This window comes from Lissotriton vulgaris, chromosome 11 (genome assembly GCF_964263255.1).
Source record: "Lissotriton vulgaris chromosome 11, aLisVul1.2, whole genome shotgun sequence".
Taxonomy (NCBI): domain Eukaryota; kingdom Metazoa; phylum Chordata; class Amphibia; order Caudata; family Salamandridae; genus Lissotriton; species Lissotriton vulgaris.
The window spans coordinates 821,802,210-821,815,207 of NC_141699.1; the positions used below are offsets into that span (position 1 = coordinate 821,802,210).

Below are 12,998 nucleotides of genomic sequence, written 5' to 3' on the forward strand. Positions count from 1 at the left end.
TGCCGCTCGTGTTTGTGATTCATACTCTCGGCCACCAGCGCGTGGGAGTCCACGCTGTTGGTAATTCGCTTGCTGATGAGGCAGCGAAGTCTGCGGTATCAAAATACTTAGTTGCAGCAGTTACAAGGTCCAAAAGCAAAATAGATGACGACATCTTGGCAGCTGTTGCTGCCACGGAGAAGGGAGGTAAATATCCTGCGGGGTTCCCTTCGAAGTACACATACCACTTAAGTCCCAATAAGGTTCCTTATGTGAAAATTCCTGAAGTTGGAGAGCGTCTAGTTCCCAACTCGGATCGCAGAGCTTCTCTGATTACAGCGGCTCATGAAGGTGTGGCGTCTGCGCATGCGGGCGTCTCAGCCACTGTAACTCAGCTACAACAGAGGTTCTGGTGGCGGGGACTGTACAAACAGACGCGCGATTATGTCCTTGTGTGAGATTTGTCAGCAGATAAAGCCTTCTACTGCTGCGCGTCCGCCTCAGACACAGTTGTACATCTCTAATAAACCGCTTGTTTGCGTTTATTTGGATCACTGCGGTCCTTTTTCTTCTGATACTGCGTATAAATACATCTTAGTAGCAGTTGACTCATGCACACGCTTTGTATGGGTATGGCCGCATCGAAGCACTGATTCGCGAACTGTCATTAAGGATTTGCGTGTCTTTGTGGGAATCTTTGCTTGTGGTACTTTCCATTCGGACCAAGGTCCGGCTTTCGCCTCTAAGGCGTATAAGGATGCTATGGTTTCGTTGGGAGTACAGGTGAAGTTTTCAAGCCCCTACAGGCCTGAGGGCAATTCTGTAGTAGAACGAATGAACCGCGACTTAAAGCAATCTTTGACAGCTCGTGTTATAGGCACTGGTAGAAACTGGCTGACCCACCTCTATGGCGTGCAGCGTGTGCTTAATAATCTCCCTAGAAGGTCTCTGGGTGGGCGGACCCCATACGAAATGCTCTTTGGTATCAAGATGTACGTCCCTGACCTTGATGGTGCAGACTGCCAGGCCCAGGCCGCGGCCTTTGACGTAGATGAACATTGCAGTGTTTTACAGGATCTCCAAAAGACCAGAGACAGTCTTGCAAAGGAACACTTGCCCTCCACGTCGGATGATGCGTTGCAGATCCCGGTAGTTGGCTGGCTACCCCAAGTTGGAGAACTGGTTCGAGAGAAGATCGATAACAAGAAAGAGTTTGGTCCCTCATATCGAGCACCTGTTCGAATTCTTGGAGTGAAGGGCACAAGGACAGTCATTTTACCACCACTTCCAGGTCGTAAAGAAAACAGATTTATTTCTATTGACAATGTCAAGACACACAGGGTGGCCGATTCTTCATAGCATGACACCGGCTGTATCCTGTCCTTCCATGGTGAGGAACTCTGTGCTGGCTATTACATCTGGTGCAGATCAGGAGGTGTCCCTCGAGATGCCTGCTATATCCAGTCCTTTATTAAATACTATTCCTATAACTAACATTGATGAGCTGACCTATGCAGATCCTGCTGATTTATCTATGTCCGATTTACAAGCTCGTTTGGCTAACCAGTCCAAATTCTCTTTTGACTCTGATTCGGAACTTTCAAAGAAACCATCGACTATTGCAAAATATGCCACGTTGTTTAAAAAACATTTTCTAATTCCACCTTGGACATACGTTTGGCTGATACTATTTTCATTTTATCTTTTTATGTCAATTGGTTTTGTGTTTTATTTTTTCCGCTTGATCGATGGCCATTATGTAAAAGAAAGAACAGGAATTCGGTACCTTAATGGAACATTGGCCCCTCTTTCCTCCTCACATTCAGCACACAGACTAAAGAGAGACTTGAAAACAGTAGAAATTACTGCTTGGCCTGTCCTTCATGGGATTGTGTGGGATGCGGTTAGGTTTCAGATACATGGCCCCACAGAAGTTATTAATGTTCCTAATGTGCTTAGAGTAAACATGGGAGATGTGATTAAGCAAGATATTCGTTCTGATGACTGGGATCTTCAGGCCGTAGAAGCATTGTTCTCTGATTTGAAATATTATTCGGCCTTTGATGCTGAGGATTTGTACTTAGATTCTGTCAATTATGGTGATTTGTTTTGTTATCAACATTATGGAAATCATTTCTTACACAAGACAAGTTCCAGAAGGGTTCCTGTGAATTACACTCAGTGGGAACATTGCCCTACTCCTTTACAGGGGAGCTCAAGTACAATTCTGGGAAAATACTCTTATTTTACAGATTTTAATCAATCAAATCCTGAGTCGTTCTATTTTAAAGTGAACCAGAAATTCATGCCCAAAGTTAGACTTACTGCTACAAAATTGCTGTATTCAAAGTCCTTTCTAGAAAGGTTATCTGTGGATGGCTATGAGTTATGGAAGGATGCTATTGACCTTAAATCGGTTTGGGGTACCAAAGATTGGCAGGTACAAGGCACTGAGGCTTTGCATCGTGCATGTCTCATCCCGAATCACATGTTGTTTTTAAATTCTACTATTTCCCAAACAACATGTTTTGGATTGGCTACATCTAAAAAATTAAATACCCCTACTATCCCTGATTTAGAAGAATATTCAGGTTGGAGTAATTTCACTACATTATCCATCAGTGGGATACAAGCACTTTTGCAGAATTCCTCCTTTAATATTTCCCGTTTTAATCCGGAGGGGTGGCTTTTGTGGCAAAGAAGCTCTGATGCTTGCCAACGTCGTTTTTTGGGTTTGTCTGAAGGTTTTACACACATCAGGCCAGATCCCAGGTTTGAAACAGATCACACTGTCACTACTTATTCAGTAGGCAAATTGTGTCAGAGCTGGTTACAACATTCCACTTTGGCTGCAGTTAAACTGCATCTGTCCCAGTTGAATGAGAATATAGAGGTAAATGATTTTATAAAAGGCCCGGCTAGGGGTAGATCTAAACGCTTTCTTTATGCTGTATACAATGAAATTTGGAAATTTTCACAGGTTGAGGCAGCTAAACGCCTGAGAGCTATTGATCAAGCAAATTTAGAAAAAGTGCTTGCAGTAGTCGATAACAGTATTAACATGCTTTCTTCCAGGATTTACACGTTAGATAATATTGTTTCTTCTGTTGTTGATATTGTACATGATGAAGTGTCCACGTTATACCATGGTCAAAATCAATTACGTTCTGTAATGCAGTTTGCCTGGACTCTACAGACACTTAAGGCTGGTCGAGTTCCCTGGACCTCATTGAACGTTTCATCCCTTTTCGCCCCTTTTAATCTTACTGAAAAACAGCGCATGCTTTCAATGCGTGATGCATCATTTTCTATGTTACATATTGAGAAGCTAGAATCCTTGCCTTTCTCTGTTGCTGAAACCACTACTGCCACGTGGCTTATTCATGGTTTAATTACATTACCATTTCCTTTATATAAATTTACTAACTGTATGCGGTATATTGCTATAGGACGATATGAACCACTAGGCAATGCATTCCTACATGAGGCATGGTCATTACCATACACATACAGATGTCTGAAGGATGGAAAAGAAGTGAATCTTAATGGTGAGGAATGCACACAGTCACCTGACCATTCATTAATATGCAGACACATTCAGTTACACGGTTCTTGTAATCAGGACCGCCCAAATTTAGCATGTGTTTTAAAAGGCACGCCAGTTCCAGCAGTGGTTCCCACGTTTACATTATTAGCTAATGGTAGTTATTTGCTTTTAAACAACGAATTATGTTGTGGTTTATTAATTGGTGTGGCTTATGTGGTAACTGTATCAGAGCGTGTGGTGTGCTGCAAGAATGTTCTATACCCACCCACGCATGGGTCTTCAGATGTCTCCATCTGGCCACGGATTCCAACCTTGGAAGCAAAATTCAATGGTTTAAGCAGAATAAGGGCCCTTTTGTCTCAAAAACAAGTGACCCTGAGTTCGGCCCGGGAAACTTATGTCCTTCACATAGCTAACACCCGCACAGAGGTGCAGGCGCTTTTAAATACTGATTTGCCGTTTCATTTCTGCGAGCTGGTACACCAGATTTTTAATGCTTCTTCAACGACTGGGCTTGCACATTTTTTTAAATTAGTAAGCAGTGGCCTCGTGACTACGTTTGAAAGAGTTTTTGGTATCATTCCCACGTTTTTCCACACTATTTTTTCGAGTTTGTTTGGTGGACTACCTGTGTTGCTGGCTGTAGCCGCAGGCATTCTGTTGGTGTTTTTCTTCATAAAACATGGATGCCCATCCTGCGCAAGACGCCGTTCAACGCCTCCTGACACTGTGCCGTAATCGGATGCTCAATTACTATGGAACTTTGCCGCTTGCAGCATTAAGCACGGCCTATAGATTGTCATTTCGGTTCACCGACTTCACGTGTGTCCAACCTGTGTTTCACTGCCTGAGCTGCGAGTTCGATTGGGCCATTGATTTGTGCCTATGCTTGAGGACTGCTCCTGACGTCGATTTTGATCAGCTAATGCGTCCCGTGGTGGCTCACGAGCTGATCTGTTCTGGCGAGAGAGTTATGGCCTTGGCAGCGATAAATGGAGTTCTGGGCCAATGGGAGATCTCTGCAGCGGCGGATGCCTTTCTGACACACAGCGATCTGGTGAACCCACCGAGTTGTCCTCTGACGTTACAGGAGGATCCGATGCTGGAGGAGCACGTATGTTCTTTCCCATTGCTAAATTGGATTGCTGAACTATTTTCGGATGATGGCAGTGATTTCATACTGGAGGCTGTTGCGACTTTCTTTGCATATACTTTCCAATCGTGAGATGCCTGGGAGGAATGCTTTGTTGTGAAATATGACTTTCCCCTCGCTGAATTGGAGGGATGAACTATGTTCGGCTGATGGAGAGTTCAATCACGTGATGTCGCTGAGGATAACGTCAATGTGGCACATGACTTTGGATATCGGATAAGTGCCTTGTTTTTTCTCTTACAAACATTTGAATTGATGCGACCTGGTCCTACAGTTCATATTTTTGAGACCTGGCGGATGACTTTTGGTTCAAAAGTTTTGTTTTTATTTTTAGATTTGAGGCCACTGTAGGCATTCATACATATTCATTCATACATATTTTTAGCTTATTTTAGCTCAAGATTATTGAACTTTGCTTTCAATTTTTGTATCTGATTTAGTATTGCCTTTTCCCTTATGTTTGGCGGTGCTCGGACCGATGGGGGGGGTGTCATATGGATACTTCATTACATATATTGCGTTAAGTTAGCATGAGTGTATTACATGTTTAAACAGCCGTTTTGCCTTCGGCTTCAGTTTTGCACACGACACATACTTGTTGTTGTCGCTTTCACCCTAGAAGCGGTGAGGTGGTTTATTTGAGAATAATATGTTATTTCTATGCTATCAGCTTTGCCTGGTACACTTGGTACAACTGTCTGCACACTGAGAGCTGCACACTCTAAGATTAACCTAACACAAGGTTGCTGGGAGGCCTGATCCTCGCACCACATTAGACATAACACAAATAATGTTGATGCCAACATTTTGGGCTCTACGCGGGTTTAAGATAGAGTTACACGGAATGAACGCACACACTTGGTGCTGCGCATGAAGAGAGCTGGTAGCTGTTGATGTGAGCTGCTCCTACTGACATTGAGAGGTATGGGGCCGCCCTGCTAAAGCCCGAATGAGACCTTCTTAGATATAAAATAATATGCTAATAGGGTGCGCTAAATTAGGTGATATAGATTTCTATAGATTTTGCATTATAACATGCTATCACCTTTTGCTTACTATGGATTAGTGACTATGCTGCTGACTCTGATTTTTATAATCTGCATTTTGGTATTATACAAGATACTGCGTTTGAGAACTTTGCATTGAATAATAAATATTTCAAACTTGCACTTGTGTTCTTTGACTCTCAGTTTTGGTTTGAAATGATTATATAACGAAAGAGTGTTCATGTGTTCCACGATTCCTGAGGTATTCTAAAGATCATGTTCTGGTTTGTCTAAGACATGTATCATTCCATAATGATCCATGAGACACTGTAGCTAGCTAGGTAAGGGGATTTCTGACACTGAGATGAGTTTTGGATCATCCTAACTCACTGAGGTTCTAGATCTCTATGCACAGTTCTGTGGGAGAACGGAAACCCTGCTACAGTTTACTATCCAGCACTTTCCCTGAGTAATGTTATATTTGGTGTTAGAATAGTAAATTATTATGGTTTACTGTCCAGCACTTTTCCTGACTTATGTTGGATTGGAGTTAGAATAGTAAATTATTATGGTTTACTGTCCAGCACTTTCCCTGATTTATGTTGGATTGGAGTTAGAATAGTAAATTATTATGGTTTACTATCCAGCACTTTCCCTGACTTATGTTGGATTGGTGTTAGAATAGTAAATTATTATGGTTTACTGTCCAGCACTTTCCCTGATTTATGTTGGATTGGAGTTAGAATAGTAAATCATTATGGTTTATTATCCAGCACTTTCCCTGAGTAATGTTATATTTGGAGTTAGAATAGTAAATTATTATGGTTTAATGTCCAGCACTTTCCTTGACTTATGTTGGATTGGAGTTAGATTAGTAAATTATTATGGTTTACTGTCCAGCACTTTCCATGACTTATGTTGGATTGGAGTTAGAATAGTAAATTATTATGGTTTACTATCCAGCACTTTCCCTGAGTAATGTTATATTTGGATTTAGAATAGTTAATTATTATGGTTTACTGTCCAGCACTTTCCCTGACTTATGTTGGATTGGAGTTAGAATAGTAAATTGTTATGGTTTACTGTCCAGCACATTTCCTGACTTATGTTGGATTGGAGTTAGAATAGTAAATTATTATGGTTTACTATCCAGCACTTTCCCTGAGTAATGTTATATTTGGAGTTAGAATAGTAAATTATTATGGTTTACTGTCCAGCACTTTCCCTGACTTATGTTGGATTGGAGTTAGAATAGTAAATTATTATTGTTTACTATCCTGCACTTTCCCTGAGTAATGTTATATTTGGAGTTAGAATAGTAAATTATTATGGTTTACTGTCCAGCACTTTCCCTGACTTATGTTGCATTGGAGTTAGAATAGTAAATTATTATAGTTTACTGTCCATCATTTTCCCTGCATTATGTTGGATTGGAGTTAGAATAGTAAATTATTATGGTTTACTGTCCAGCACTTTCCCTGACTTATGTTGGATTGGAGTTAAAATAGTGATTTATTGTTGATTCCTCTGAAGTATTTTCAATGACTTATGTTTTATATGTATTTTATTTTATTAAAATTTATAAATATATTTATTTAAAAAAAATGTATTTAAAGTTATAATAATAATATTTTATGTAATGTTGTAATATTATTTTAAAAAATAAACAATTAATAATTTTTTTAACATTTTTACATACATATCACAAGTTTCAACATTTATTAAGTAAAATAGTTATTTAGTTTTGTACAATAATTTTTTATTCATACTTTCATTTGTTGATGTAAACATTTATATAAGTTGAATACATATTTTTCAATTATTTGTTTACAATTTACATTGCAATTTTTGCTAAATATACATTTTTATATTACATTAATTAGTATATTAAATTTTAAATTTATTTATTCAAATTTAATATGTTAATTAATTTACATGTAATTGTATTTTCCAAAAATATGTACATAAAATAGTGCATCTTTATGTACATTAAAAAAATATTTAACAATCAGAAACATATTGTAATATACAATAAATAATTAATACATAATTATAATAAAAATATTATTGTATATTTTACATTAATCATATGTTTTTTCAGAATAATAAGAAAATAATTAGTAAACATGGAAAAATAAAATGCTATTTCTCACAATTTTTTTATTTTAACATGTGTATTTAGTCCTATTTTTGTTTTTATTCTGCTGCCATTTTCTTTTTGGAACTTTACTTTTTAGTCTATCGACATCGTTGTTTGGGTCATTTCAGAAAACTGAACCTCGCGGTTGGGAGCTGCTTCGTGTTGGTGAAGGTAAGTTTATTTTACATTAATTTTAACTACATTTTAAGGTATTTTAGAGCTAGTTGTAGTGTGTACGTGTCGATATGTGCTGTGAATTACAGTTTATGTGATAAGTACGTGTTATTTCAGGTCGTTATTCATAACGTACTTTGTTAGGTATTTCTCATGAAACTAAGGTTTATGTATTGTATTAATGAATTACTTCAGGTGTTTTCCTATGTTTTATATGTAATGTTTAGGCTTTGTGTCTTTCGTATGTATTGTGGATGGGTTTTGTTTGTATTTATTTACAGGTGTACGTTTTGGTGAGCAGATGGATTGTATCTCATTTTTTTTTTCTAAATACAGGTAAATGTTTAATTACATTTCCAGATTTTTCGGGATTTTGTAGATTTTTTGTCGTGATTATTTTTCGGGTTTTTAATGGTTCCATTCTTCAGAGGATTGCGACGTGTGACCCTTATAAAACAGTTGTATTTTTGCATTTTGTGGGGATTTTTTTAAACTATATGGATTGATTTTGGATCTATTCCTGTGGAAACAATCTTCTTGGAATATATTCTACAGCAGCAGGACCGTAAGTTATTATTATTTTTTATTTTGGGGTGGATTGTGCTATATTGTACATTTTTGTTTAATGTCATTTTATTATGTCTTGTAATAATATATTACATTTATTTTTACATGACATAATTTAACTACATTGAAAAAAATGTTTTGCTTTATTTATTATTTGCAACGTTTTTAGGTTTTGCTTGTTAAAGGATGGATTTTGCTATTAGGTCTAAGTATTCTAGACCTTCGATACTTGGGTACATTCTGGTTTTTTGCTGTAAGTATTCGTACATATTTAATGTTTGTTTACTTAGTTTAGGGACGATTTTAGATGGAGATTGCTCTATTCTGAGTTCTTGGTAGCTTTGTTCTTTGTTATGCTTTGGATTAGTTTATGAAGTGTGGGTTGTGTTCTTCCTAAAGTGGCTTGGAAGGCATTATGCCATCCTTCGACTGCGTTGTTAGTTTTTGTTTCTTTTTTTTCTTTTTAACAAGCTGGAGGTTTTTGGCGCGATAGAGCCGAGCTACACGCTTGACTTCATTGAGGGCTCCGGAGCAAATATGTCCTTTTTTCGGGAGTCCACTCTCCCCCTCCCGCTATCGGCCATGGGCGGCAATCTGAGGGATAGCCCCGGGCGCCAGAAGCTCTAGCTATGCCTCTGGCAAGATACTGGTGTTGCTTTGTAGCAGTTTGAAGATCTTACAGTTTTTTCATTGCTCATATGGGTGTTTCTTGTGGTATTATCTGTTACCATGGACTTCTTTGCTCGATTTTACTCGCCAGAAAGTGCCACTCTTAAGTGTCACATATGTGGCCGTTAAATGTCACTCATAAGTATACTGAAACTATGAAAATGTCAAACATAATCAATCTTAAACCTTGGCAGCGATGAGTACCCGGAAGGTAAACATACTGCTGCCACCACTGCTCCCTAAAACACAGTGATAGTCCTGAGACTTATCTTCCGTATGGGGCGCAATCCCCTCAAACAAAACAGGAATGCTTGGAATTCCCTTGCTGATACTGTGTGCATGTCTTTGTATGCTCCTCTTTTTCATATGGTCTCTTCACAAGTGTGACCCATTCCTAAGCAGTGTTTATGTGTTATGGTGTTTAGTTTGCACGGTTGCTGTCGGAAGGAACATTAACTATCCTAAAAGTATCAAATCCAACTTGCCCTATAGTAGGGACCCTGCCTGTGCCACCACTGTGGGGTCTGCACATGAGAGCCTGAGGCAAGAGCTGAACGGACATGTTGCACCTCACTCAGACCTGTCCTGAGCTTCTGGCCCAGGAATTTCAGTGTAATTATGAGTGACATTTCAACAATTGTGAGTGACACTTCTGAGCGAGCAAAAGCAAGCATGAAGATGATGGAACCATATAAATATAATAAATTACACCCATTTGAGCAACAAGAAACTATAAGAAGATCTTAAAATGGTTGGAAAGCACCAGAAATGGATGGGCATGCACATAGCTAGGGGTCACAACCCAGGCTGGAAGGTACTGAATGTGGTGATGAGGAATAAGGTTCAAAAATACATGATAACAGGATGGAATAATGGAGTATGCCGAATGTTATGACGTAAAGAATGCCAAGAATGTCAGAACAGAAAAGAAGTGTGGGAGTTCTCTAAGTCACTAGGCCTTGTGTAAAATGAACTTCTATATATGAATAACAAGCTGGAGGTATTTGGCGCGATAGAGCCAAGCTACACGCTTGACTTCATTGAGGGCTCCGGAGCAAATATGTCCTTTTTTCGGGAGTCCACCCTCCCCCTCCCGCTATCGGCCATGGGCGGCAATCTGAGGGATAGCCCCGGGTGCCAGAAGCTCTAGCTATGCCTCTGGCAAGATACTGGTGTTTCGCTCCAAGTGCCCCCTTAATATCGAATCAACAAAATCAATGAGGCAGAATATCGGGGACTAAGCATCGAAAATAAAATATCAACAGGCAAGTAAGTCTAGATTTTCTACACTAACTCCACATACACGCAACTGCACAGTATATTTATCTTCATGGTAAGTAGATGTGGAGTTAGAATGAGTAAGTCTATAATTCCCTGTATGCACTTGCCTTTCGATATTTTGTCCCTTGATATTCTGTCCTTGATACTAGTATGGCACGATATTGTTGGTGTAGAAATTCAGTAGTATAACTGTTTCGCTTATGGAAATCAGATTAAACGTGCCATGCATTGCAGCTAATTATCTTTGCAGCCGGTAAATATTTATTTTAAAATATTTTTTAATGCCAGGTATCTTAGCGCAGTGCTGTCTCCAGGCTGTTGGGAAGAAGGTAATCAATAGCGGAGTGGCATTATGGAGAAGGCCAGGAATGCCTCCAAGCAAAGAGTGCTTGGCTGTTGGCTCAACACCGGGGTCCTCCTGGTGTTATTGCACGCTTCAGGGTGATTAAGCTGATAGGCCTCACAGTCTGCTGGTTCAAAGACACTGGAAAGTGAAACACCGGGCAAGACGTCATATTGCTCACCACGTGGCACGGGTCTGAAGGGAGACATGCATTACAACACGGTCTTTACACCGCAATACGTTTACAACGTGGCCATTGCAGCGCAAGTCGTTACAACTTGGCTGAACGGAGCTATACACTAATGTATAGTATGGTTTACTAATCCAACAACTTCCCTTCTGTTACACAGGCTGGAGTTGGAATAGTAAATCATACTATTCCTAAGTCCAGCACCTCTAGCACAAGTCGTAATGACTGCGTTGTAAACGTATTGCGGTGTAAAGACCGCGTTGTAACGTCATACATTCGCTCCCCAATGGCTGTGAGGCATTTTGGTGGCTAATGTGGTGGGAAGACGAAGCTAGAGAATGATAGGTCATCTTGTTTTGGCTCCTAGATTTTTGGCTCCTAGATCCAATAAAGTCAGCAATTTACCCTCAAGAAAGATGAAAACCTACTGCAGCAATTTTCCAACTTTTTATTCAGATAGTTCTAATTCTCGACAAAGCTCTCAAAGTGATCATTTTAATGTTAATTCAGATTCTCCGTGTGCCACTATCAACAAAAGTAAAGGAACAACGTTCTGGCCATTAGAAGCAAAACTCGTATTTTACCAGTATGCATATTTGTAAATGATGTGCTTCTCTACAGGGAGGGTGTTTCATCTATAACAGGAAGAGCTTTCATCAAACTCACAAGCAATACAAGGAATGTATCAGGAAAACATAGGCGAGTAAAATAGAAAGTGGTAGGTAGGAAAATTGGCTCTCAGAAACAAAGATAAGTGTACTGAGGACATTGTAAATCTGTCTCATCTCTGCATTCAGAAGGATAGGTAATTTGATTCTGCACTCAGATTCACTCTACATTGTAAATGTGGCATCACCCAGCTTCTACTTCACCTGCACAGCCGCTCGAAAAGTCTGGCATAGCCTATACAGACACCTTTCCTCATCTGCAGGATGATGTTGGGGTCCGGGGATCGTGCTGCTTCACTGTGATAGCCCACTGTGTCGTACTCTGTGGAGGAAATCACAATTAACCTTGAACAAGCTATTATTGCCCTTGTTACAGCTTTCCTTTCCTCTGTACGAGAGGGACGCCTATTCTTTTTACCCTCAGAAACATTTCTACTGTCCTGTAAAGAGAGAGCACTTTATAGGTATGGTGGCAATGCTGTTCAGAAGCTGTGGGCATGTCAATGTCGTAGGAACAGAGTCAAAATGTCTGTGAAAAAGCATAGCCTCGTGTATTTCTCATTGCCATGTGTTATTTCAACAATGCCACCCATCACTGTTTTTTATACTTACTGGTTCATACCTAGCCAAGGATATGTTAGCGGTGTAAGCACCAACATTCACGTTATACATCAATTTCAGTTGTATGACTGATTACCTCCAATAATGTTCAGTGGGATATTGCTATTTATCATGCATGATAAATAATACACAGTTACCAAGGTACTTGTGATAGGGGCGTATATGAGGACCCTAGTCTGCCCGGATTAGATTTGAATGTGTAATATGAATTTAAACCAACAATCTCAGAACCAGTGCCTTTGCTCACTGAACTGCCTTACAAATTCGCAAATCATCAGGGTTGATTCACAAAGGCATTTATGAATATTTGAAGTAGTTGTCCTGTGATACTATTTTCTGTACTCCTAAATCCCTTTGCAAAATATCTCATATGGGAATAAAATGGGAATATTCAGGAAGTAAGTATATACCTAGTACAAATACAAAAGGCTAGGTCCTCTGCACTTTTATATAGAGTTGAACATTTTGAGCCAATCCCTGAGGATAAAAGTAGTAAACTGGTCTGCCATATTTAGAGTTTCTTCAGCCCAGGTGGCCAGGTGGGGAACTTTTGCTTACAGAATAGTAGCTGAAACACTTGGCACACTTTCAGAGGGTATGGCATCACCAGTTCTTAGCGGATGAACCACTCCTGCACACTTTCTAAATGAGCCCTTTGTAGTTTAGTTCCTATTTTCCCT

General features: G+C 39.5%; 1 protein-coding gene across 1 annotated transcript in view; it reads right to left on the minus strand.

Moving 5' to 3' along the window:
• LOC147683535 (uncharacterized) overlaps positions 1–12,998 on the minus strand; it is a 356,113-nt gene that overhangs the window by 252,264 nt on the left and 90,851 nt on the right. The window contains exon 4 of the mRNA XM_086944873.1: positions 11,902–12,019. Coding sequence (XP_086800999.1) covers positions 11,902–12,019 — 118 coding nt within the window. The remainder of the gene's footprint in view (positions 1–11,901; positions 12,020–12,998) is intronic.